Genomic DNA, 27,776 nt, shown 5'->3' with positions numbered 1-27,776 from the left:
CCTGGTGTTGGGACCTGATTCTGTTCCCTGCAGTGTTCCCAGTGCCAAGGAGAGGCTCTGACAGTTCATAAACTTGATTAAATGAGGGCCTGTTTACAATCTGAGTTAATTTCTCTGTTTTACTTTATAACTAAAAAAGTAATGTTTAGGGTGGTGCCTGTGGCTCAGTACATAGGGCGCCGGCCCTCTATACCAAGGGTGGTGGGTTTGAGCCCTATACCAGGCCAACTAAACAACAGTGACAATTGCAACAACAAAAAAATAGCCCGGCATTCTGTCGGGTGCTGGTAGTCCCAGCTACTCGGGAGGCTGAGGCAAGAGAATCACCTAAGCCCAGGAAGGGCTGCTGTGATTGGAGGTTGCTGTGAGCTGTGATACTACAGCACTCTACTGAGGGCAATAAAGTAAGACTCTGTCTCAAAAAAAAAAAAAAAGTAATGTTTAAAACTAGTAACCCAGTTATACATTTTAAATTGGAATCAAGGCCAGAATCTAAGAATAACTTGCCAGATTTTCTTAAATACTTCAAACGCCTGTAATGCCAAATACATAGATGGTTCTGGAGCTAAACACAAAATGTCAAGATCTAAATAGTTGATGGGGCTTAAAGGGGTATCACTCTGTGGGCAGAGTAGTGAGTACGCCCTCTGAGCAGGCAGGCCCCACCTGGATGAGAGGGATATGCCCCCATCACCTGTGTGTCCTGCCCAGCCTCTTGGGGTGCATTGCTGGCCTCCCTTCCAGATTCATTCCTCTGATCTGAACAAAGGGAAGACTTCACCACCTGCAGGATTCAACTAATCCGTGAATGTCAGATCCTTTTCCGAAAAGTGTTCCTGTCCCCCCATTCATCCAGGCTGGAATGCTTAAAAATATCAAAATGCCAGCCTGTTAGATTCTGCCTATATTTCATATTTTTGTCTCCCTATAAAGTCAAACACTAAAGCGATATTCTTAGGTTGATTTTGAGACAAGTGTAACATTGTTTATGGCTAAGGTACATGGTCAAACTGCTTTCCAAATCTATTTGTACTATTTGTGACTCATGGGACTGACTCCGCCGCGTTCCAGGTGGTGCTTCATTTTGCTAGCAAAGTGTACTACTGTTGTTTTTAACACTTGCTAGATGGAAAAGGATATATTATTTAAAAATTCTTATTTCTTCAATTGCTAGTAAGCTTTAATACTCCTGTACATGAAAAGTTGTGTCATCTTCATTTTTGTTAGTCTGGATGGAGCTTTTCTTTCTGTATTTATTTTAAAACAAATTTTTTTTTCTTTTGAGTCAGTCTCACTCTGTTGCCCCGACTGGAGTGCATGGAATCATAGCTCACAGCAACCTCAACTGCTGGGCTCAAGCGATCTTCCTGCCTCAGCCTCCCTAGGATCTGGGACTATAGATGCTGCCACCACGCCTAGCTAATTTAAAAAAATTTTTGTAGAGTATTGATATGTTACCCAGGCTGGTCTTGAACTTCTGGGCTCAAGCAACCCTTTCACCTGTGCCTCCCAAAGTGCTGGGATTACAGGCACAAGCCACCGTACCTGACCGCGTCTATTTCTGCTTTTTTCTTTAAAAGTCCTGAACTCACGTGGACACGTCTGTTCCCATCCCTCTACCACAGGGTATGTTCTAGCCGCTTCCTCCATCTGTGTCACCTCTCCTCTGTCACCAAGAGCCCTAGCTCTCAGTATGGACCACATATTTATGCTCTTTCAAACTAGAACAGTTTTCCCTATCTTAAAAAGCCTTCTGCATGTTTAACCTTTAAAAACAAAAAAACAGAACTTGGAACCCAAGGAGGTTTGCTTTTTACAGCTAAAAGTCACTTGATTTTTGTGGTGTAGCTCTTGATGGGTGTCCTGCCAGAGAGTTGTGTCGTGGGGTGTGTCTGACTCACTGCCTAATGAAGTGAGGATCTTGCTGTCACCGGCAGGAAGGGTGACTGCAGAGCCGAGTGCTCCGCTGTGCTGGGAACATGGCAGCGCTGCTCCTCACCCCCAGGCTTTCCTTTGCAGCACAGCATGGCGTCTACTTCCACAGCTCACGCGTGCACATGTACCACTGAGTGCACACGTGGCTGTGGTGTGTGCGCTGAGACGGGATGCGGGGCTGTGTGTCAGCCCTTCCTTCCCCCCCAGCACTCTGCAGGGTGTATGCCATGAAGACCAGATGTTCACCCCAGAGGAGAAGTCCCAAGATGATGAGACTGAGCGCTTAGAGAGGGTGCCTGAACACTGGCTGGCCTGCCCACTCTCGAAAGGGAGAGAGCTGTGCACTCAGGATATGAGCAGGGCAGGGGCCGAAGCCATGCAGCGAGTCAGGGCCCAGCACAGTGGGCAAGTTGGCTGAGGAAGCCAAGTGCTGCTGGCAGGCACTGGCTTCTCACCCAGTAATCAGGATGATTCTTTCTCTCCATGTAAAAATAAATATTTTTTTTTTTCTTTGAGATAAGAGTCTCACTATGTCGCCCTGGATAGAGTGCCATGGCACCACAGTTCACAGCAACCTCAAACTCTTGGGCTCAAGCAATTCTCTTGCCTCAGCCTCCCCAGTAGCTGGGACTACAGGCGCCTGCCACAGTGCCTGGCTATCTTTGGTTGCAGTTGTCATTGTTTAGCAGCCCCAGGCCGGGCTTGAACTGGCCAGCTCCAGTGTATGTGGCCGGCGCCCTAACCACTGAGCAACAGGTGCCGAGCCAAAATATGTATTTTTAAAAAAATTATGTAGGTGCTGTGGAACAAGTGGGGACACAGCTACTCTCCACCTCACACTGACGCTCTTCTCCTTTTCTCTCCAGAGTCCATGCACTTTCACTCAGGATGATCTGAGGCCTCGTAAAACGCTCAGTAACCATGATGGCCACACAGACGCTGAGCATAGACAGCTACCAAGACGGGCAGCAAGTGAGACTTGACCTTCCCCGCGCTCCTCACAGTCGCTCTGTCTGCACACGCAAGGGGCTCTGTGTGTCCACCCTTCCCCTGGGGGCACATCCACTTCCACTCAGTGTTGGTGTTCAGGAAGATAAGCTGCAGAATTTTCTGTATTAGTTCCTTAATTGATACCAAGATTGCTGATAATTTTGACCTCTCCCAATCATGTGATAGTTTCTTGGGAATTAATCTTTTTACATCAGTATTTGTGTTGTTGCTTTTAAAGAGTAGCTGATTGGCTTTGTTAATCACAGATTGCCCCTTTGACCAGTTGCTAATCTGAATGTCTTACTTGATCAGCTTTCTGATGGGAATTCTGTGGTTTCATGTCCCAGTTATTAGCATGAGGGAGGCTGTCCCAGTAATACATTGCAGGGTCCTGACACTTGCCCTTTTACTGTGTGCATGCTGGCATGGCTGTCCTCTGGTGGGCAGTCACTCACTGTCCTCCCTCTGGAGATGAGACCCTCATTTCCTGGACGCTACAGAATTTGTGTTCTTGAACATCTGGGTGTTATGATCTCTGACCAGAAGGAACTGAGGGGGCGGGGGCTGTAGGACGAGAGGCTCAGCTGAGGCACAGTGGGCAAGAGAGTTTACTGTGTGCTCCGAACCCACTGGGGTTTAGCCTGTTCTCCTTAGGAGCAGATTCAGCCCTGCCTCTTGCTTCCCCGGGCAGCAGGTTTTCCCCGCAGAGCTGGCAGGGTAGGGTGGCTCACCACACCACCCAGCGTGCCTGCAGAGGGCGACTATGTGCTGAGGTGGGTCTGCCTCTGTCCTTCGTGGCTGGTCTGCATGGTCCTTGGTTGGCTCTTTTGCAGAGATTTTGTTTGGTTTTGTTGTAATTTTTGAGGAAAGAAAGTTGCATGCGGTAGTGTTAGCTTGCTTTCCTAGCCTGGCAGTCCTTTGGGGTTGCCAAGTGATTTTTCTTTTTATTTCTTTTTTTTTTGAGACGGGAGTCTCATTTTGTCGCCCTCGGTAGAGTGTCGTGAGTCACAGCTCACAGCAACCTCAAACTCTTGGGCTTAAACAATTCTCTTGCCTCAGCCTCCCAAGTAGCTAGGACCACAGGCGCCCACCACAATGCCCAACCATTTTTTTGTTGCAGTTGTCATTGTTGTTTAGCAGGCTTGGGCAGGGCTCGAACCTGCCACCTTCAGTGTATGTGGCTGGAGCCCTACTCACCGAACTATAGGCACTGAGCCCAAGGTCAAATATTTAGTTTTCTCTTTTTTCATAATCATTTAAAAAACAGTGAAGTAAATAGTTTAAGGCTTCTTATACACCCTATCATATTCTCCTCCAGAAATACTGTGTTTGAGTGGGGTTTGGTTGCTTTTCTGTTTTAAGAGAAGAAGAAAAACAGTTCCCAGGCTTGCTGCACCATCTTGAGGGAGTGAAGAGGGCGCTGGGCTCAGACCGGCCTCCTCCCCCGGCTGCTTCCTCCCGGGCCGAGACACACCTGTCTTGGGCCTGAAGAGGCTGAGGTCAGGACAATTTAATCTGCTGCTCATGGATAACTAGAAGTTTACTGCAGCAGTATTTTTTTATAAACCGAATCTTTGCTTAAGGATTTAAATACTTTTTTACCTAAGTGACAAACACATTACTTGTTTAAAGCAATTTAAATGAAATGTAAGACTTTAAGTAAACACATCTGGTCTTTATTTTCTGAATTCAGTGACATTTCTTAACATTTTTATAGCTTATATATTCCTGAGATTTGAGGTATTTGTGAGAGAGTTTCAGTGCTGTCACAGGTACGTAGCTTATTGGGTTTGAGTTGTTTTTTTATGACAAGGTAAAAACTTGGACTATTTCTTTATACTTCATTTTATTCTTATTCATATTGTAATTTTCTTGTGGTGTTTTGCTTTTTGATTGAGACAAGGTCTTTGTTGCCCAGGCTTACCCTGAACTCCTGGCCTCAAGTGATTCTCCTGCCCCAGCCTCCCAGAGTGCTGGGATTACTGGTGTGAGACATCACTCCTGGCCGCATAATATTATTAAAAGTGAGGATATATAGCAAGAATTCCCTTCAGTGGTGTACAGTTACTGTGATTTTTAAAATCCTGAGGACTTAAGAGATATTGGTCTTCTCAGTTCTTACAACAGTTTTGGAATTTAAGCTTTATGTACGTTTAAAGCATTTTAAATTCAAGGGAGTTTTGTTGGTGATGTTCCTTCTGTGTTATTACCAATCATAGCTATCTGGCAGTTTGCCATTTTGATCACATTCCTGTTGGAGAATAGACACTTAGCCATTTATTTTGTGTTTGGTAACAAAACTTTTCCTCCTCCTCTTACAGATGCAAGTAGTAACAGAGTTAAAAACAGAGCAAGATCCACACTGCTCTGAGCCTGACGTGGAAGAAGTGAGCCCTCCTCCTGTGGAGTCTCAGACACCGATGGATGCAGACAAGCAGGCCATTTATAGGTAGCCTGGAGGAGGAGACTGTGGGCATGGGGGTGCCGGGAGGGGAGAGGGGATGGGAGCCTTGTAGGGGAGTGCTAGTGCGGTTGCTCCATGACGATGCGATAGCTGCTTGGGTGAAAAGTCTTCTCAGACTAAGATGTTATTTCTAAAACGTAAAAAAATGTTTTGAAATATAAATCTACATTTAAGGTAACCTTGCAGGGGAAATCTTTAGGCCCAGGTGGTTTTACTGGAGAATTCTCCCGAACACATAAAGAAGGAAAGAGCAGCAAGTCCTTTCTCACTCACCCTTGATGTGAGACCAGGCGGAGACAACACAAAACAGGAAAACACGGACCAGTGCTCCCGGGAACTTCGAGGTTTAAGTCATCTTCAGAGTCATCAGTAAGATACTAATACAAGTCGAATGTAGCAGTATGTAAAAAGAATAATACTCAGTGACCAAGTGGAGTTTATCACAGGAAGACCAGACTGGTTTGGGTTGTGAATCAGCCATTATCATAGAAAAGCATTTGATAGTTTTCAACATCCAATTAGGATGAAAAACTATCAGCAAAGGGTAGTAGCAGGGGACATTCTTAATTTGATGAAGGGGATCCACACAGGCCTGCAGCAGCATCATACTTGACGGGGAGAGATTGGATGTCTTCACCCTGAAATTGGAAACTAGGCAAAGATGTTTGTTCTCACTATTCTTATTCAGAGCTGTAATGGAAATTCTAGAAAATGCAGTGAGGCAAGAAAAGGAAAGAAAAGGCATACCATATATTAGAAAGGAAGAAATAAAACCAGTTCTGTGTGTATATGACATGATAGTCTATGGAGAAAGTCATGAAGAGTTGACCAAAAATTTGGTCAACTAAATAAGTGAACTTTGTAAGGTTACTGATTACACGGGCCACACACCACAGCCAGTCCTGTTTCTGTACCAGCAACGTACAGTTGGAAATTCAGAGACAATACTATCTGTAGAGCTTCACTAAAAACTTTAGATATAAATCCAACAAAATGTGCAGAACTTCTATGCTGAAAACTGTAAAATGTTGATGCAAACAATCAAAACTTAAGTAAATGGTGGTTTCTTTAGTTTGGGGTTGGACAACTCCATGTAGTAAAGATACTGATTCTCCTAAATTGAACTGTAGATTTAACTCAGTCGCAAAGCCTCAGCAGGATATATTTATACAAATAGACTAACTATAAATTTCATATGGGATGCAAAAGAACTAGAAAGATAAAATGATTTTGAGAAAGAATAAAGTTGGAGCAATCAGTCTACATGTATGTCATTTCTAACTATAAGGTTATTGGAAACCAGTTGTGTTGTGGTGCCGGTGATGGGATAGACACTTGGATCAACGACACAAAGTGAAGAGCACAGAAACAGATCTGCACAAACATGGGTCATTTGATCTTTGAAAGAGCTACAATGACAATTCCGTGGAGAAAGGATAGACTTCAGCAAATACCTGGACACACATATGCAAAGAAAAACAGATTCTCAACCTCATTTCCCTACAAAGGTTTCTGCAAAGAAGATTAATACAAATGTTAAAATTTTAAACTGAAACTTTTTCTTTTTTACTCTTTTAAAGAGAAAGTTTAGAACATTTCCAAAGAGAGTTGAAAGTGGGTCTCTCTTATGGAGGAGAAAAGATGAGAGAGACCAGAAGTGTAAAAGTTTTAGAGGAAAACATGGGAGAAAGTCCTGGGTTAGGCTAAAAGTCCTAAGTGTAAGAAGACTAAAAGCATGACTTGTAAAATAGAAAGTTGGTAAATTAAACCCAGTTAAAATAAAAAACCTCTACTCTGACAAAGATGCTGTTAAGAAAATGAAAAAACATACTGCACACTGAGCAAAAATACTTGCAAATCTTATATTCAACCAAGCATTTGTATGTAGATACAGAAATAACTTTCATAGTTCACCCGTAAGAAAATCAGCAGTCCCGGGGCGGTGCCTGTGGCTCAGCGGGTAGGGCACCGGTCCCATATGCCGGAGGTGGCGGGTTCAAACCCAGCCCTGGCACAAAAAAAAAACAAACAAACAAAAGAAAATTAGCAGTCCAGCTAAAAAGTGGGCAGGAGACTTAAGCAGATGCTTCACCAAAGGGAGATTCAGGTGGCCAAACTTTGGGAAGATGTGCCCCTCGTCATCACCCATCAGGAGGTGGATGGTAGAGCCCTGGTGAGCTGCCACTGTACACCTGTTAGAAGGGCCAAGGAAAAAAGCAGTGAGAACACCAAATACTGGCAAATGGTGCTGAGCAGCCGGGACGCATACAGGCTGCCGTGGGAATGTAGGCGGCCCGTCACTGTGGGAAGTGCTTGTGCTTTCCTTACAAATATGTGCATCTTAAATGGCCCAGTGCTTCTGGACACCCAGTACTCCTGGAGAGTTACCCTAGAGAAAGAAGTTCACACAAAATCCTCTGTGTGAATTTTTTTAACGTGGTAAAATATATATAACATAGAATTTACCATCTTAACCGTTTTGGGGTATACAGTTCAGTATTAAGTTCATTTACATTGTTGTACAGCCATCAATACCATCTATCTTCAGAACTTCAGTATTATCCAAACTGAAACTTCCCTCCATTAAACAGTGACTCCTCCTTCCCTCCTCCTCCCAGCTCCTGGCAACCGTCATTCCACTTTCCGGGTGTCCCATCTAAGTGGAATCACATAGTGTTTATCCTCTTGTGACTGGCTCATTTCACTTAGCATGTCGTCAGAGTTTATCCATGTGCACGCGTCACATTTTCCTCCATTTTTAAGATTCAGCGATATTTCGTTGTATGTATATGCCATACTCAGATATCCAGTCATCTCTCAGTGCACACTTGGGCTGTTGCCACCTTTTGGCTATTGTTAATAATGCTGCAGTGATCAGGAATCTGATATCTATTCAACTGTACACTGGTGTTTCAAGGTGCTTTGTCAAAAATTGGAAGCAACCCAAAATTTCTTAGCTGAAAAATGGATAGACAAATGGCGTTACAGTAAGGCTTCACTAAACATCCCAGGCTCTCAGTATCTGGAATTGGATGCAAAACAATGACAAAACCTCCTCAATGTGATGTTATTGAGGACCTGCTGTAGGTAGCAGCTCCTAAGACCCTGTCAGGATGAAATGAGGACTCACTGCATATTTGCACAATGAAACGTTTCTCCATAACGAAAAGTGGGGGCAGCTTCAGTTCCTACTGCAGGATCCCATGTGAGTGAGCCATTCCTAAAAGGTCATGTAGCGTAAGATTTCACTTACGTGGCATCCTTGAAAAGATAAAAGGATGGTAACAATGACCAGCTTGGTGGCTGCTGACACTGGGATAGGGCTGCAGCTGGAGAGCAAAGGCCTGTTTCTGCATCTGGATCCGGTGGTGCTTCCCTGAGTTGGTCTCGTGCCAAATTCCAGGGTCTGTCTGTACTCCAAGAACAGCTTTACCGTTAGATAATTTAAAAAATAAATATGACATTTTTTTTTGGGGGGGGGCGAGATATAGAGTCTCACTTTATTGCCCTCAGTAGAGTGCTGTGGTGTCACACAGCTTACAGCAACCTCCAACTCCTGGCCTTAGGTGATTCTTTTGCCTCAGCCTCCCACGTAGCTGGGACTACAGGCGCCCACCACAACACCCGGCTATTTTTTTGTTGCAGTTTGGCCAGGGCTGGGTTTGAACCCACCACCCTTGGTATATGGGGCTGGCACCCTACCTACTGAGCCACAGGCGCCACCCAGTATGATAGAGTTTTTTAAAAATGGGGTTTATACACCTCAAAACTAACTCAGTTTTAAAAAAATGTCTGGCTTGGCGCCTGTGGCTTAAGCGGCTAAGGTACCAGCCACATACACCTAAGCTGGCGGGTTCAAATCCAGCATGGGCCCGCCAAACAACAATGATGGCTGCAGGGCGGCTCCTATGGCTCAGTTGGTAGGGCGCCGGCCCCATATACCGAGGGTGGCGGGTTCAAACCCGGCCCTGGCCAAACTGCAACCAAAAAATAGCCGGGCGTTGTGGCGGGCGCCTGTAGTCCCAGCTGCTCGGGAGGCTGAGGCAAGAGAATCGCTTAAGCCCAGGAGTTGGAGGTTGCTGTGAGCTGTGTGAGGCCACGGCACTCTACCGAGGGCCATAAAGTAGACTCTGTCTCTACAAAAAAAAAAAAAAAAACAATGATGGCTGCAACCAAAAAATAGCCAGGTGTTGTGGTGGGCACCTGTGGTCCCAGCTACTTGGGAGGCGGAGGCAGGAGAATAGCTTGAGCCCAGGAGTTGGAGGTTGCTGTGAGCTGTGATGCCAAGGCACTCAACCCAGGGCAACAGCTTGAGGCTCTGTCTCAAAAAAAAAAAAAATAGTCTGTATTGATCCCTGTGGAAATGAAAATAAAAATAACAAAAATTTTAATAAAACAATTCCTCTTAAAATAGAAACAAATCTATAAAATAAGTAGGAATAAACTTAATAATAAACGTGCAAGAACTATATAGAGAATGCTTTAAAAATCTTAATGAGACTAAACAAAAACCTGATTCAGGGGAGAGCTTCCTCACGTCCCTAGATGTAGACACTTAAAGTTTCACTCTTTCCTGAATTAATTTGTAAATTTAAGGCAATATAATTAAAGCCCAGTCAGGCTTAAAAAAGACAAAGTGACCTAAAATTCATCTGGTGGAAGAGAATGTGCAAAAATAGCTAAGAAACTGTGGAAAAAAGAACAATTTAAGTAAAGTCACACCACAACTTTTAAAACAGTCTATTAATCACAGTCTTTTTTTTCTGTAGAGACAGAGTCTCACTTTATGGCCCTCGGTAGAGTGCCGTGGCGTCACACGGCTCACAGCAGCCTCCAGCTCCTGGGCTTATGCGATTCTCTTGCCTTAGCCTCCCGAGCAGCTTAATCACAGTCTTTTAACTAGCACATTAAATATAGGAATATATACATGGATCAGATGACAGAATTGAGAATTCGGGGCTATGGATATGTATGAAAATATGTGATAAATGGGAGAATTCAAATCGCTCCAAGACAAGCTAATAATGTACTGTAGGAACTATTGGCTATTTGGTAAAAACCTGAGTTTGTTCCTCACTTTGTTCATACAAATTAATTCCATTTAGATTCAGGATCCAAGTGTTTATAAGATTAAAGTATGTCAGAAATCAGAAAAAAATGTAGAAAAATATTTGTGTAACTTTGAGAATGCCTTAAATAAGGCACAAAGTGAAAAAAGAAAAAGCCTGACAAATATGAATACCTCAAACTGTTTAAGTGACGAAAAATAAATATCATAAACAAAGACAAGTAACAGACTGGGAGAACATTTGTGCAACAAAGTATTAACATCCTAAAAGTAATATGATCAATAAGAGAAAGACAGCCTAAAGTGACAAAGTAGCCAAGTCCCAGAAGAGGCCACTAAGTGGCCAAACCCATGAAAACAGTCAGCAAAGCAATGTCCCTGGGCGCATCCTCTGGGCAGCCTGGCTGGGACGTGAAGGTGCCCCATCACTGTGAGTGGAGGTGACCTCTGGAGAGCAGTTTGGTTCTCAAATGACTTCCTTAAAAAATTGATTGCTGGGTTTTTTTTTCTCTTTTTTTTAATTATAATAAAAAAACACAGCAATTTACCATCCTAACCGTCTTAAAGGGTACAGTTTGGTGGTGTAAAGTGTGTTCACCTTGCTGTGAAACAGAGCTCCAGAGCTGCTTCATCTTCAGACCTGAGACTCTGCCCAGTAAACACGGCCACCTTTCCTCCTCCTCCCTCACCCAGCACTTGCTGGCCACCATTCTACTCTGGTGTTTTTAGGAACTTGACTATTTTAGAGAGCTTATGTAAGTGGAATTATATAATATTTTTCCTTTTGTGACAGAATATTTCGCTTAGCCTGATGTCTTCAAGGTTTATCCTATTGCAGCCTGTGATGGTAATATTTCCTTTTCTTTCTTTTTTTTTTTTTAGACAGTCTCACTCTGTCACCCTGGATAGAGTGCTTGGCATCATCATAGCTCACAGCAATCTCTGAGTGGCTGGGACCTCAGGCACCTACCAGGATGCCTGGCTGGCTTTTCTATTTTTAGCAGAGAGAGGGTCTCTTGCTCAGGCTGTTCTCGAACTCCTGAACTCTACCTGTGTTGGCCTCCCAGAGTGCCAGGATTACAGGCGTGAGCCACCGACCCTGACCTGTAGTAACTGTTACAATGTTTATGCCATTCTGTTTCTGCATAGCTCTCCTAAGAGGTCATTGCATATGTGAACCCAGGCTCTCCTACATTGTAAACAAGTCAAACAACAAACGGCAGGTAAATGGTGACACTGTGGGGTCTCAGACTGCCCTGCATTGACACAGTTAAGGTGCACTGATATTATCTCTTAAGCAGCACTGTCTACATAATTTAGGGGAGTGCAAAAATAAAGTGTGGAGCTCCTTGTTCCAAATGCGTTAAGTGTTAAGGACAGTAATAGCTGAGCATTCAAGTGAGTCGGGGCCCTGGCCAGCTCCCGAGGCTTGCACTGGGAGCCAGTCCTGCTTGTGTGATGCAGGAACACTCTGAAGAACACACCCAGCTACAGAACCGCGTGAGAATGCGGTGTCCTCACGGAAAGGACCCCACTAACTCACTAACAGCATCACTCGGGGAGAGGAGGGTGGGGGAGTAGCGTGCTGCCCAGTGGATTTCTGCTCGATCTGTGCAAATGTGGTCTGAAGTGTTCTCAAGAGATACATACTGATTTATTGTGTAAAAATAAATACCAGAGGGCAGCGCCTGTGGCTCAGTGAGTAGGGCGCCGGCCCCGTATGCCGAGGGTGGCGGGTTCAAACCCAGCCCCGGCCAAACCGCAACCAAAAAATAGCCGGGCGTTGTGGCGGGCGCCTGTAGTCCCAGCTGCTCGGGAGGCTGAGGCAAGAGAATCGCGTAAGCCCAGGAGTTGGAGGCTGCTGTGAGCCATGTGACGTCATGGCACTCTACCGAGGGCAGTACAGTAAGACTTTGTCTCTACAAAAAAAATAAATACCAGAGATACACCTCTCATTATGATGTGATAATAATAAAAACAGAAAGGAAAAGTGTTGAGAATGTGGTGAGATTAGAATCCTCATACCCTGCTGGTGGGAGCATAAAATGGGGTGGCCACTCTATAGTATTTCTATGCTTATGTAACAAGAATAGTGTTGCACTGTAATCTATCGCATAGAGCTATTATGTATGGAACATTTTGATCCTTTTTAAAGAAATGTACCCTGTTTGCAAAGGCACAATGAAGTTGCATCTTATAGACAAAAAAAAATGGGGTGGCCGCTTGGAAAAGTCTGGCAGTGCCTGAAGAAGTTAGATAGAGAGCTGCGCATGCTCTGGCAGTCCCACTGTGTGCACGTACGCAGGAGACATGAGAGCACGTGTCCACAAGGAGACGGGGCCGTCAGTGCTCATGGCGACATTAACCATGAAAACCAAAGGGGCAAACGACCCACTTGTCCAACAACGAATGGACAAATTGACAAATAAAATGAGGTACATCAGGGGCGGCATCTGTGGCTCAGTGGGTGGGGCGCTGGCCCCATATACCGAGAGTGGGGGGGCTGAACCCGTCCCTAGTCAAACTGCAACAAAAAAATAGCCAGGCGTTGTGGCGGATCCCTGTAGTCCAAGCTACTTGGGAGACTGAGGCCAGAGAATCGCCTAAGCCCAGGAGGGAGGTTGCTGTGAGCTGTGTGATGCCACGGCACTCTACCAAGGGTGACAAAAATGAGACTATCTCAAAAAAAAAAAAAAAAAGTAGTGCATCCATATAATAGAGCGTTATTTGGACATAAGGAGGAATGAAGTAACCAGTGACATTTACAACATTGATAAGCCTTGAAAATATACAGAGTGAGGCCAAACACCACACGTCACATCGTGTGTGATTCCAATTATATGAAATGTCGAAAGGAAGTAAATATATAGGGATAGAAAGTAGATTTGTGATGGGCTGCGGTTTAGCATAAGTGGACTGCTAATGGGTGCAGGATTTCTTTTGGAGACGATGAAAACATTCTAAAGTTGATTGCTAATCATTACACAAGTGTAAGAACATACTAAAAACTGTTGACTTTTATACATTAAATGGATGAATTATATATTAATTAGAACCCAGCAAATGTGTTATATAAAATGATGCTTACACACACACTAACACATTCTCATAGACATGTGAGACGTATGTTTATTCTTTTTATTCCTCCCTAGGCATCCACTGTTTCCATTATTAGCTTTGTTGTTTGAAAAATGTGAACAATCCACCCAGGGCTCTGAAGGCACAACTTCTGCCAGTTTTGATGTGGACATTGAAAATTTTGTAAGGAAGCAAGAGAAAGAGGGGAAACCCTTCTTTTGTGAAGATCCAGAAACTGACAATTTAGTAAGTAAAATTTTGAACGTGTAAGTAGAATTTTAGACACTTGGAGTCCTGCTGGAGGAGAGAGCCATCCAGTCACAGAGTAATTTGCTTGATAGGGCGTGTGCTCTGATGTCCCTGAGACCTCCAGCCCTGTCCAGTCGTGTGCTCTGATGGCCCTGAGACCTCCAGCCCTGTCTAGTCGCCCTTTCCTTCACTGGGTGAATAAATGATGTGCGCCTCCTTCCTGACAGGACTGGGGGATTTGGGTATCTCCTGTGGATATGTAAAGGTTCACAGGGGCTGGGGTCTGCTCAACTTCTGTTGCTAGGTCACTGTGTGACTTTATTCTCCAAGACAGCACTGTCTTGAGGCCCCCACTAATTTGTGGTACTCCCAGGGACCAGGGACCTACTCCCAGGTCCGTGGCTCCAAAATCCAGTGTTTTTTGCACTCTCCAAAGGACATGGAGAATTACTTGGACTTAACGTCTCTGGTGGACCCAGAGTCAGCTGTGTCTTTTGGAGCTTTGCGGTAGCACAGCCTTCATCTGAGCACACCACTCTGCTCCCACCTGAGCATTGGCAAGCATTTCTCTCTCAGATGGGCAGTAGCACAGAGGTCTGGCATCAGGGACTGTCCCTGTACTCCATTAGAGCCTGATAGGTCTCACATCAAAACCGTAGGCAGGGCCCTTCAAAAAGGCCTTGGGAAAACTTTCTGAATAAATTGCCCGGTTTTAGCTTTTAAAAAAACAAAACAAACACAAACAAAAGGGCCATGCTCAGTGACTCATAACTGTAATCACAGCACTGTGAGAGGCTGAGAAAGAAGGATTGCTTGAGCTCAGGAGTTGAAGACCAGCCTGAGCAAGAGCGAGACTCGGTCTCAACTAAAAATAGAAAAACTAACTGGGTATTGTGGCAGGCGCCGGTAGCCCCAGCTACAAAGGAGGCTGTGGCTGGGGGGTTGCTTGCGCCCAGGAGTCTGACGTTGTTGTGAGCTATAACGCCACAGCACACTACACAGGGTGACAGAGTAAGACTTTTCAAAAAAAAAGCAGGCCCATGTGGGCCTCATGCCTATAAATGCTGGCACTTTGGCAGGCTAAGGCAAGAGATCGTTTGAGACCAGCCTGAGCAATATAGCAAGACCTCATCTCTACAAAAAACATTTAAAAAGTGAGCCCATCTTGGTGGTGCATGTCTCAGCAACTTGGGAGTCTGAGGCAGGAGGATGGCCTGAGCCCAAGAGTTTGAGACTGCAGTGAGCTATCATCCTGCCCCTGTACTCTAGATGACAGAATGAGACCCTGCACTCTAGATGACAGAATGAGACCCTGTATCTTTAAAATAAAAAAGATTGTTACTATAGCTCAGTCCTTACTAGTCCTGATAGTTGTTGTTGTTTGGAGATAGTCTTGCTCTATTGCCTGGTGTTGTCACAGCTCACGGCAACCTCACACTCCTGGGCTCGTGCAGCCCTCCTGCCTCAGCCTCTCAAGGAGCTGGGTCTATAGGCACCTGCCACAACCCCTGACTAATTTTTCTTTTTTTTTTGAGACAGTCTTACTATATCTCAGAAGAGTGTGTGGCATCACAGCTCACAGCAACCTCAAACTCTTGGGCTTAAGCGATTCTCTTGCCTCAGCCTCCCAAGTAGCTGGGACTACAGGCGCCCGCCACAACGCCCGGCTATTTTTCTGTTGTAATTGTCATTATTGTTTAGCAGGCCTGGGTCAGGTTCGAATTCGCCTGCCTCTGTGTATGTGGCCGATGCCCTAACCACTGAGCTATGGGTGCTGAGCCAAATTTTTCTATTTTTCATAGAGATGAAGTCTCATTTTTGCTCAGGCTGGTCTCAAACTTCTGGCCCTCAAGCAATTCTCCTGCCTCAGCCTCCCAGAGTGCCAAGATTACAGTTGTGACCCATGGTGCCTGGCCACTAATAGAGTTTATAGGTGAGTTATCTGATCCTCATCCCTGAAGTGAGACTTCACAGTACTGGCCCTTTTGGGGTGAGGATCAGAAGCTCTCTCTGCCTGATTCTGTTGTGTATCCTTCTTTCCATCGGCCCACTCCTGCCTTGCCAGCAAGTGTGGAGCAGATGTCCTCTCTCCGCTCTGGCTTGGCAGGGACAAGGTCCGCCTGACCTGGGGCCTGGCAGGGCGTGGTACTCTGGTTCACTCATTCATTGCACAAATATATACGAGTCATCACCTCCAAGTTCATAGGTGAAGGAGAGGAGCTTTAGAGTTGTTGATTCACAGGAGCATGGTACTTAGGAAAGGGGTTCATGGTTATTATCTATTGCTATGGGACAAATTATCCCACAACTTAGACTTGATACCAAAATTGAGCATTATAAAAGTTGAGAACCGCCTGGGAGTGGGTATGGATATATTCCCATTTATGAATGCAGAGACTGAGTGGACGGGGTAAACAACATGGACTGTCACAGAGCAGTGCAGCGAGGCACCGGGCACTTTTGTCTGTCCCCGTGCTCCCACACAGCACAGGTCGGTGGCACTGGAATGGGTCATCAATTTGTGCGACTTCTGATGGGAATCCTTCTCTTCACTAGGTTTTGTCTAATAACTAAGAACTGGTTATGTCTGACAATGAGAACTCACCTTAATGCTACTTTTTTGTTGTCTGAAAGTCTCTCTTTTCTCTGCTTTTAGATGGTAAAAGCAATCCAGGTTTTGCGTATTCATCTTCTGGAGCTGGAAAAGGTTAATGAACTCTGCAAAGATTTCTGCAGTCGCTATATTGCTTGTTTAAAAACGAAAATGAACAGTGAGACCTTGCTGAGTGGGGAGCCTGGGAGTCCGTACTCCCCTGTGCAGTCCCAGGTACATATGTTGGGGTACTGTTCTACATCTGCATTACTGAGTGAGACCACTGGCCCTTTCACAATTGCCAGTCTGTCGCAATGGTTTCCTGCTAAAGGACTCTCTACATATCTGACCCTGCCAGTTTGGGAATGACCCTGCCTGAAGTGAATCCTCAGTCTGTGTACTGGATCCCCAGTCCTGTGCTGATTTCTTTCTTTCTTTCTTTTCTTTTTTTTAAATTATTAAATCATAGCTGTGTACATTTGTTAAAAATATTTTAATTTTTGGGTGGTGCCTGTGGCTCAAGGAGTAGGGCGCCGGTCCCATATGCCGGAGGTGGCGGGTTCAAACCTAGCCCCGGCCAAAAACCACAAAAAAAAAAAAAAAAAAAAAATTTAATTTTTAAAAATTGTTGGGCGGCGCCTGTGGCTCAGTGGGTAGGGTGCTGGCCCCATATACCAAGGGTGGTGAGTTCAAACCCGGCCCCAGCCAAACTGCAACCAAAAATAGCTGGGCATTGTGGCGGGAGCCTGTAGTCCCAGCTACTTGGGAGGCTGAGGCAAGAGAATCGCCTAAGCCCAGGAGTTGGAGGTTGCTGTGAGCTATGATACTACTGCACTCTACTGAGGGTGACATAGTGACACTGTCTCAAAAAAATAAAGAAATAAAAATTTAAAAATAAATAAATAAATAAACCCCCAAAATTGTGTAAAATACTATAATGTAACACTTACCATCTTAACCATTTTCAAGTGTACATTTCAAGGGCATTGTTGGACGGCCATCACACTATCCATTTCCAGTACTGTTTCATCTTCCCAAACTGAAACTCTGTGCTGCTAAACACCGACCGCCGCTCCCCCCGCCCCCACCGTCCTCCTTCTGTCCCCAGGTCTCTCACACAGGGAGTCAGGAGCCATTTGTCATCTTGTTACTGGCTTGTTTGGTCGAGCCTTAAAGTCTCGTCTGTGCTGAGGCACTTACTGCACTGCAGCCGCTCTGGTGCCCTGCAGGGCCATTGAGCTGTCTCAGTTTTCATTTCCTTGGTGGCTGATTATGTTGAGCCTTTTCCCCTTTTCCCTGTGCTTTATGCCATCTGTGTATCTTCTCTCGTAAGATGTCTTCTCATGTGCTTTGCCCATTTTCTTTTCTTTCTTTTTAGAGACAGAGTATCACTTTGTCACCCTCAGTAGAGTGCTGTGGTGTCACAGCTCACAGCAACCTCCAACTCCTGGGCTTAAGCGATTCTCTTGCCTCAGTCTCCTGAGTAGCTGGGACTACAAGCACCCGCCACAATGCCCGGCTATTTTTTTGTTGCAGTTTAGCCAGGGCCGGATTCGAACCTGCCACCCTCGGTATACGGGGCCAGTGCCCTACTCACTAAGCCACAGGCCAACTTGTGCTTCTGCTTTGTATTAATTATGTTCATCTTCTTTTTTTTTTTTGAGATAGAGTCTCACCGTCGCCCTCAGAGTGCTATGGAATCACAGCTCACAGCAACCTCAAATTCTTGGGCTTAAATTATTCTCTTGCCTCAGCCTCCCAAGTAGCTGGGACTGTAGGCACCTGCCACAACACCCAGCTATTTTTTGGTTGTAGTTGTCATTGTTGTTTGACAGGCCCAGGCTGGGTTTGAACCTGCCAGCTCTGGTGTATGTGGCTGGCGCCCTGGCCACTGAGCTATAGGCGCCGAGCCTTTGTTGTTTTTTTTTTTTTGAGATAGAGCCTCACTCTGTCACCTAGGCTAGAATGCCATGTCAGCTTAGCTTACAGCAACCTCAAACTTCTAGGTTCCTGAGTAGCCGGGACTACAGGCCCCTGCTACAGTGCTCAGCTAATTTTTCTATTGTTAGTACAGATGGGGTCTTGCTTTTGCTCAGGCTGATCTTAAACTCTTGAGTTCAAGGGATCTTCCTGCCTTGGCCTCCCAGAGTGCTGGGATTTTAAGTGTGAACCACCACGTCTGGCCCATTTGTGTTTGTTCTTCTTTTACTAGGATCTTAAGGTTAGACCTTAGATTAATACTTTTTATTATTTTTATTTATTTATTTTTTTTGAGACAGGGTCTTGCTTTCACTCTGGCTAGGGTACAGTGGTGTCATCATAGCTCCCGGCAACTTCAAACTCCTATACTGCTGCAACAAAAAAATAGCCGGGCATTGTGGCGGGCGCCTGTAGTCCCAGCTGCTCAGGAGGCTGAGGCAAGAGAATCGCATAAGCCCAAGAGTTAGAGGTTGCTGTGAGCTGTGTGACGCCACGGCACTCTACCCGAGGGCGGTACAGTGAGACTCTGTCTCTACAAAAAAAAAAAGAATGTCAAGTTCTTTTTTCTATTTTTTAGTAGAGATAGGGTCTCCCTCTTGCTCAGACTTGTCTTGAACTCCTGAGGGCAAGTGATCCTCCCATCTGGGCTTCCCAGAGTACTAGGATTAGAGGCGTGAGCCACCATGCCCAGCCCTAGTGCTTCAATTATTGATTCTGGTGGTTTAATTTTTATTATGACCAAATTAATGTGACTGACTGTAGGCATTATACTGAAGTCAGTGGTTGCCCACAGACTTTGGGTGATATCCACTTTGCTGTTTAAATGCTCAGATATCAGGGAGCATGCTGTGTGCCAGGCCTTGTGCTAGATGCCCCCACCCACCCAGTTACAAACCCAGGGGTCACAGCAAATGGATAAAGTAGCCCAAATGGATGACTTGGACGGGTGGAGCTGACAAACATGCTTGCTGCAGGCAGCCCAGTCCCAGGTGCTCTACACGAAGTGAGGGCTCCCACAGGGTGAGTCACAGAAAGCAGGGTCTCCAGGGCTTCATGGTGACTGGACTGTGGTGGGAGGTGAAGGACTGTTTGAGAAGCCACTGTGCAAACCAGCATTTGGCCTTGTGTTTAGTGCACAGCTGCTCTTGCGTCTGTCGGCGCCCACGTTTGCCACGTGAGCTTTCTGAAAGCTGGGTCGCCCGGGGTGCTCTTTGCTCCAAGCATCTCTTTTCCTTACTAATGATATCATTATGCCACTTACTCTGAAGTTTTAAACGTGACTTTTCTGCTTCCTATCATACCTTCATAATGTGTGTTCTGACTTGCAGCAGATTCCAAGTGCCATCACAGGCACCATCAGCTCTCAAGGAATTGTGGTGCCGGCGTCTGCGCTGCAACAGGGGAACGTGGCCATGGCGACCGTGGCAGGTGCGATGATGGGGTGGACACTGTCCATGAGCGTTTGTGGAAGGAAGTCCTGTATGTTAGATGAGTGTATGGATGTAAGTTTTTTTTTTTGTTTGTTTGTTTTTTTGAGACAGAGTACCATTACGTCACCTTCCATAGAGTGCTGTGGCGTCATAGCTCACAGCAACCTCAAACTCTTGTGCCTAAGCGATTCTCTTGCCTCAGCCTCCCTAGCAGCTGGGACCACAGGCACCTGCCACAACGCCCGGCTATTTTTGTTGTTCTTGTTGCAGTTGTCATTGTTGCTTAGCTGGCCGGGTCCAGGTTCAAACCTGCCACCCTCGGTGTATGTAGCTGGCGCTGTAACCACTGTGCTGTGGGTGCTGAGCCATGGATGTAATTTTTTTTTTTTTTTTTTGGCCGGGGCTGGGTTTGAACCCGCCACCTCCGGCATATGGGACCGGCGTCCTACCCGCTGAGCCACAGGCGCCGCCCATGGATGTAATTTTTAATTAGTGTCAATTCATGATAGAGCAGTGTCATTTCTCTCTGCTCATTTCTTGTTAATTCTCAATAACAAAGATTTTATGTAAATCATTTTTCTCTACTGCAAATACATTGGAAAGAAAAAAAGTTTTTATAGGCTCAATGCCTCTGGCTTAGTGGTTTGTGTGCCGGCCACATACACCAGGGCTGGCAGGTTTGAACCCGGCCCAGGACTGGTAAACAACAATGACAGCTGCAACACAAAATAGCCGGGTGTTGTGGTGAGCGCCTGTAGTCCCAGCTACTTGGCAGGGGTTGAGGCAAGAGAATCGCTTAAGCCCAAGGGTTTGAGGTTACTGTGAGCTGTGATGCCACGGCACTGTACCGAGGGTGAGACAAGAAAAAAGGTTTTATGTGAGAGCTGAAAATATATAGCAAAAATCAATTATCATTTTCATAGTTTTTAAATGTGCTTCTAGCAGCATCCTGAAGCCTTAAGTTTTATTATTGATGACAATGAAATAAAAGTGCAGCCTTTGTCTCCATGTTACTCGTGGAGCAGGAACTGGCACAGGACGGGGACAGGCTGCAGGGTTCCTGGTGTGAGAGGAGCGCACTGAGAATAGGGTGGGGTGTGCAGGGTGGGAGAGAAATGTACCCCAAAGAGCCTCCCAGGGAAAGGGAGTGCCTTTGATCCTAAACCACAGGCTGGACGCACATGTCTGCTATTCTGTACCTTTGGCCAAATTTTAAATATGTGTTTGTTGCAAGAAAAGGTAGAAAAGGAACTTGTTTTGGTCATTTACAGTTACAAATCAGCTGGCAAAGTATTGTTGATCTTTGAAATGAATAAAAATTCATCCAGCTGGGTGGCGCCTGTGGCTCAAGGAGTAGGGCGCCAGTCCCATAGGCTGGAGGTGGTGGGTTCAAACCCAGCCCCGGCCAAAAAAAATAAAAAAATGAAAAATAAATAAAAATAAAAAATTCATCCAGCTAGAGATTTTATGACCTTCTGTAAGTACATAAACAAGAATGGTTTGGGATCATTATGGCTTAAAAGTAGGCTCAGTGCCTGTGGCTCAAACGGCCAAGGCGCCAGCCACATACACCTGAGCTGGCAGGTTCAAATCCAGCCCGAGCCTGCCAAACAACAATGACAGCTACAACCAAAAAATAGCCAGGCATGGAGGTGGGCACCTGTAGTCCCAGCTACTTGGGATGCTGAGGCAGGAGAATCACTTGAGCCCAGGAGTTGGAGGTTGCTGTGAGCTGTGATGCCACTGCACTCTACCCAGGGTGCCAGCTTGAGGCTCTGTCTCAAAAAAAAAAAAGAAAAAGACTTAACAGTAGCTTATTTTTCCCTCTCCCTTTCAAGGTGGCACAGTGTATCAGCCCGTCACGGTTGTCACTCCTCAAGGCCAGGTGGTCACACAGGCGCTATCACCTGGGACAATTAGGATCCAGAACTCGCAGGTGTGTGTGCCAGCTGATGGAAGAGGGCTTTGGGGCGAGTGCTGCCCACGGCGGGGACACGGGCAGAGCAGACTGGAGCAGCCTCTGCCTGAGGGCTGTGCTTGTGTGATGTGTAATTCTGAACATGCTCATCCTTTACACTATGCATCTTTCTCAGGAGGACATCACGGTTGAGAAAGTTCTGAAGAAGCAGGGAAAAAGTAACTCATGACCCTCCCCCTAGGAGCAACCAGTGTCACCATCGTCAGCATTGGGGTGTGAGCTGGCCGTCAGGAACTGGAGGTCCTGTGGGCTCACACTCCCAGGGCCCCCAGGGAGTAGCACAGCACCAGGCTGGCTCTAGACCAGCAAGGTTGGCCCATATCTCCAGTGGGACGATGTCCTATGGCCTGGCCTGAGCCATACAAGCTGCCAGGCCTCTCTGCAAGGGTCAGCCCACTGTGTGTTGCTGCTGCTTATTTTAAGATGTTGGTTTGGTCTTTATGTCAGCTTTGGCCTTTGACCTGCACAATCTACATCCTTATTGTTAACTTTTTTTAAGTCACCAGCCATGGGGATGTTGGTGTTTTACTGAGAATAATAGCAAATACCAGGGGGCCTGGGTGGGGCCGGGGAAATAAGCCATGTTTGCCTTAACCTTAAACCAGAAAAGTTGATGCCGAAACACATGTCAAATTTTATTAAGGTTATCCTCATATATTCAGTTGAGACAAGTACAGCAAACAAACTAAAGTTTGGCCCTGATGTTTGGAACTTGTTTAAAAAGTTAATTTTTTATTATTTTTCCTGTATACACAAACTGAGCTATAGGCATTTCTTTTTTTTTTTTTTTTTTGTAGAGACAGAGTCTCACCGTACCGCCCTCAGGTAGAGTGCCGTCGCGTCACACGGCTCACAGCAACCTCTAACTCTTGGGCTTACGCGATTCTCTTGCCTCAGCCTCCCGAGCAGCTGGGACTACAGGTGCCCGCCACAACACCCGGCTATTTTTCTGTTGCAGTTTGGCCAGGGCTGGGTCCGAACCCGCCACCCTCGGCATGTGGGGCCGGCGCCCTACTCACTGAGCCACAGGTGCCGCCCGCTATAGGCATTTCTTAACACAATTTGCTCCCAGCCCTTGAACAAACACATTCACAAAATAATTACTCCCTTAGTAGTGACCTGAGTTTTAAGATTTATGACCTTACCCTCATCTTTTAAGGTCATAAGATGCAATCCCTTTCTGCTGTCTCTTTAGATGTTGGTTTTCAGGTTTTTGACGAATATATCCAAAAACATACAAATCCAGAGGAAGTAAAGGTAAGGTAGCATAAAGTAAAGTAAAAATTTCTCCAAAATAAACTTCCAAATCCTTTAAACCATGTTTATGAAGATGGTGCCCTGCTGCTGACCTGCAGAGTTAAATGCTCACTTACTAGTCAGGTTCATGTGTATGACCAGGCCTGACCTGTCTGTGCGGTGGCCTCAGGGGCAACTTTGCTCCCTTCTTGGGTCTGTGCAGGGAGCAGTGATGGTGCCATCTCTGCACATAGTGGGGAGAGATGCCGTGTGGAGAGCACACCGGGCCGGGAGCAACCTGTCTTCTTATAAGAACACTGGGCGGCGCCTGTGGCTCAGTGGAGAGGGTTGCCCGCCCCATATACCGAGGGTGGCGGGTTCAAACCCAGCCCTGGCCAAACTGCAACAAAAAAATAGCCGGGCGTTGTGGCAGATGCCTGTAGTCCCAGCTACTCGGGAGGCTGAGGCAGGAGAATCACCTAAGCTCCAGGAGTTGGAGGTTGCTGTGAGCTGACTCCACAGCACTCTACCAAGGGCAATAAAGTGAGACTCTGTCTCTCCAAAGGAAAAAAAAAAAAAAAAAAGACACTTTCCAAAGGAATGCTAGATGGGTCCTTTTCTTGTTAAGTAGAACTGAAAGGATGTGATTTATCTTTTCCTCAGTGCCTGTAGGGAGGGTCAGTATCTTGGGTGCCTGCTATGGTGTCTCAGGAAAGGGTGGCAGCTGGCACCCTGTCAGGGTCCTGCCCCGAGAGCAGCGCCTGCTGAGCCTGTGGAAATTGGCAGCAATTGACTGAAGAAATGTAAAATTTAGGAGCAATTGTAAAGTGGCTCAGTGAGCAGGGCACCGGCCCCATATACCAAGGGTGGCCAAACTGCAACAAAAAAATAACCGGGCGTTGTGGTGGGCACCTGTAGTCCCAGCTACTCAGGAGGCTGAGGCAGGAGAATCGCCTAAGCCCAGGAATTGGAGGTTGCTGTGAGCTGTGTGACGCCATGGCACTCTACCGAGGGTGATAAAGTGAAACTGTCTCTACGAAAAAAAGAAAAAGAAAGACAAGAGACATCGAGTAGAATTAAAAGTGGGAGCTCAGGAGTCCATTGCCTATGGTGGGATTTCAGCAATGGCCCAGAGTGTTTGCTCCACTCTGATTTTATTGAAATCTATTTGCCCAGATGGTAAGATGAGGGAGGGAACAAAGACGTCAGCAGTTTCTTGGATTGATCGGGATCAGCTTCTATTGTCATTATAATTAATCTTAAAGGTAGTCTTCAAAATCTGATATCTGAGCCTTGGATTTGGAGAGCCTCCTGTTTGAGATCACAGAGATTTTTAGGAAAGTGTTAAGCTCTGCTAGTTCTCTGTGGAGTACAATGCCACCAGTGTTAATCTCCTCTGAGGGATCGGTGGGAGGAAGGCATTTTCCTCCCATCACCACCACAGAAGATCTTCCTCTGCAATAAGGGATATAAGCTCTTCTGCCCATATCTCGGAGCTCCAGCTACTCCCTTGATCTCTGCCCCAGGCAAATGCAAATCTTCACCATGGGTATCTGCTTTGCATATTTAATGGGCAGGAAACACCCTAGAAGATGTATCTTTTACTAGGACTTGCCATGATCTCTTCTATGGCCATTACTCTCCTCAGAGTTGCTCACAGACCCAGCAGGTGTTTGTAAGCTGTATCCCCAACAGGCTAGAATTTCAGAAAAGGCAAGAAGCTTGCTAGCAATGGCTAGCTTAAATGTTAACTAGCTGACTTTCTGTTCTGACTCACTAAGCTTACTTGTTAGCTTTCCTTTGCCAAGAATGGGGTCTTCGGTCCCTGTTCTGCCAGCAACACACCACTGCTCTGACTCTCCATGGCCTCCTGCACAGCGTGTTTCTGTCCCCTCTGCCCCTCTGGAGCATCCTGCTCTTGCTGTGCTGCTTCCTAGTGACCCTGGGTGTTGTCACTGGTTGCTTGAGTTCTCTTTTAGGCAAGGAAATTGATGTTCTCACCTCACGACAGGGGGCATAGGTGGGAACAGGTGCTGGGTGAGAGGACGTGGGCATCCCTGGCCTGCAGAGAGCCTGGCTCGGGGCTCAGCGGCCTTCTTAGCGCCCTTCCCATCAGCTTGTCCAGGTGAGGGGCCCATGCAGACTGCCACTAGTTTAGAGTTACAATGCAGACAGAGCTGTGTCCCCAAAAGATCAGTCTGTGCAGAGTGCAGTGTGTGTGCCTTCACTGTAAATAGTCATTTCTCTGTAGGACCTTGGTCATTTTCTCTATGTGAGTGGTAAGCTGCTTGGGTATGTCTTCTATCTTTTCTGACATGATCTTTCAATTGTCTAAAAGCTTCAGTTACAGCTAAATCAAGATCTGAGCATCTTGCATCAAGATGACGGCTCATCTAAGAATAAAAGGGGCGTTCTCCCGAAGCATGCCACAAACGTGATGCGGTCCTGGCTCTTCCAGCACATAGGGGTAAGGACGCGGGGCCATGCCCTCAGCAGCCCCGAGAGGCTTTCCTTCTGGCTTACCCATCTTGGAGAATGGACTTGGGCTTGACTTAGCACCGGTATTATGTTGCATGTCTGTGACTGGAGCATGAAGCAGAGGGAGGGTCTTTGCTTCAAAAACCTGAATGCAGTGAGGGGCGTACGGTGCAAGGGACACTACGGGGACACAGACGTGGAGGTGAGCGTTACCACCAGGGGACAGCAGGTGGGTGTGTTTACTGTGGATCGAGTGGCCCAGCAGGTGGCCCCAGCTTGTCCAGGCTGTGCGCTGCCTCTGTCCTGCCTGGGCCTCCTTGGCAGGTTCTCCTTGTCCCCAGACATCACAGGAAGCACAGTGAGGGGCACTTTGCCAAGTTAGACTGGTGGAGGTCCGTCTGAAAGCTGCCCTGGGTCAGGGGGTGGCAATGACCGTGTCATGCCGAGTGATAGGCATGCTTACCCCACTAACAGCCAGGGTGAGGGGTGTGCACACAGGCTATGGTGGCAAAGTGGGCTCCCAGGAGGAGGGCGAGCCCATTTGGGGTTGGGCGGGACCCGGCCTGCAGGCTCGTGAGCCCTCCCCACCTCAGTCTTCCTAGGCTCTCTGGCCAGCGTCCACTCCCTCTGGGCACTGCAGGGCACTTGCTACCTCAGTTGGGCCCCTCCTCCTGGCTACAACCAAGCTCTACCCTCTCCCTCACAGCATCACTGCTGACTCTTGTCTTCCCAGGGCCTGTGTTCACGTCCACCTGCCTTCCCATCTGCACCATGTGCTGTTGCTGTAGGCAGGGATGTCTGTGGCCTCATTCAGCCTGTCCTTCCTGCAGTCACCTCTCCCGGCTGCCTGCTGCTTGGGGCTGGCACCTGCATTTGTCCTTGGCACGGCGAGCCCAGTGCCATCTCACTGTCTTATGGCCCTCTGGAGTTTAGCTCACCTGTGGTTGAGTGTCCCCCTTTCCTCTGACTACACGAGGCTCCTTGGTGGAGGCCAGAGGTCCAGGGAAGCGATTGGCTCATAGGCTTGAAAGTGGCAGGTGATGTCCTGAGCAGCCCTGGATGGGAAGGAAACCCCCTATCTGGGCCTTAGAAGGCCTACAGGGAGCCCAGGGTGGGCTCTTATGAGCACAGGCTCTGCTCTGGTGTCACGGTCTCTATGTGCTGTTTCTAGGAGTGCAAGGTAGTGAGCAAGACATGTCAAGAAGAGCAACAAGTGGCCTAGTGCAGTGGCTCACGCCTGTGATCCCAGCGTTCTGGGGGGCCTGGTGTGGTGGCTCACACCTGTGATCCCAGCGTTCTGGGGGCCTGGTGTGGTGGCTCACGCCTGTGATCCCAGCGTTCTGGGGGGCCGGGTGTGGTGGCTCACGCCTGTGATCCCAGCGTTCTGGGGGGCCTGGTGTGGTGGCTCACGCCTGTGATCCCAGCGTTCTGGGGGGCCTGGTGTGGTGGCTCACGCCTGTGATCCCAGCGTTCTGGGGGGCCTGGTGTGGTGGCTCACGCCTGTGATCCCAGCGTTCTGGGGGGCCTGGTGTGGTGGCTCACGCCTGTGATCCCAGCGTTCTGGGGGGCCTGGTGTGGTGGCTCACGCCTGTGATCCCAGCGTTCTGGGGGGCCTGGTGTGGTGACTCACGCCTGTGATCCCAGCGTTCTGGGGGGCCTGGTGTGGTGACTCACGCCTGTGATCCCAGCGTTCTGGGGGGCCTGGTGTGGTGACTCACGCCTGTGATCCCAGCGTTCTGGGAGGCCGGGTGTGGTGGCTCACGCCTGTGATCCCAGCGTTCTGGGAGGCCGGGCGTGGTGGCTCATGCCTGTGATCCCAGTGCTGTGGGGGGCCAGGCGTGGTGGCTCACGCCTGTGATCCCAGTGCTCTGGGGGGCCTGGTGTGGTGGCTCATGCCTGTGATCCCAGTGCTGTGGGGGGCCTGGTGTGGTGGCTCATGCCTGTGATCCCAGCGTTCTGGGGGGCCTGGTGTGGTGGCTCACGCCTGTGATCCCAGCGTTCTGGGGGGCCTGGTGTGGTGGCTCACGCCTGTGATCCCAGCGTTCTGGGGGGCCGGGTGTGGTGGCTCACGCCTGTGATCCCAGCGTTCTGGGGGGCCTGGTGTGGTGGCTCACGCCTGTGATCCCAGCGTTCTGGGGGGCCTGGTGTGGTGGCTCACGCCTGTGATCCCAGCGTTCTGGGGGGCCGGGCGTGGTGGCTCATGCCTGTGATCCCAGTGCTGTGGGGGGCCGGGCGTGGTGGCTCATGCCTGTGATCCCAGTGCTGTGGGGGGCCGGGCGTGGTGGCTCATGCCTGTG

At 47.5% G+C, this 27,776-nt stretch overlaps 1 protein-coding gene across 5 annotated transcripts in view; it reads left to right on the top strand.

Annotated features, from left to right (window-relative positions):
* PKNOX1 (PBX/knotted 1 homeobox 1) overlaps positions 1–27,776 on the top strand; it is a 65,899-nt gene that overhangs the window by 25,686 nt on the left and 12,437 nt on the right. For 2 of the 5 annotated variants that reach the window (XM_053565669.1, XM_053565672.1), the window contains exons 2-8: positions 2,802–2,907; positions 5,247–5,374; positions 13,610–13,781; positions 16,441–16,611; positions 19,689–19,785; positions 21,626–21,723; positions 25,340–25,468. In XM_053565669.1, the coding sequence (XP_053421644.1) occupies positions 2,857–2,907; positions 5,247–5,374; positions 13,610–13,781; positions 16,441–16,611; positions 19,689–19,785; positions 21,626–21,723; positions 25,340–25,468 (846 nt within the window). In that variant the 5' untranslated portion in view covers positions 2,802–2,856. Of the gene's footprint in view, positions 1–2,801; positions 2,908–5,246; positions 5,375–13,609; positions 13,782–16,440; positions 16,612–19,685; positions 19,786–21,625; positions 21,724–25,339; positions 25,469–27,776 lie in introns of all 5 variants that reach the window. The other 3 variants (XM_053565668.1, XM_053565671.1, XM_053565670.1) reach the window with 2 other exon arrangements.

Source organism: Nycticebus coucang, chromosome 16, assembly GCF_027406575.1.
Source record: "Nycticebus coucang isolate mNycCou1 chromosome 16, mNycCou1.pri, whole genome shotgun sequence".
Lineage (NCBI taxonomy): Eukaryota > Metazoa > Chordata > Mammalia > Primates > Lorisidae > Nycticebus > Nycticebus coucang.
The sequence above is the reverse complement of the archived record's forward strand: the minus strand, read 5'-3'. Positions and strand labels throughout refer to the sequence as shown.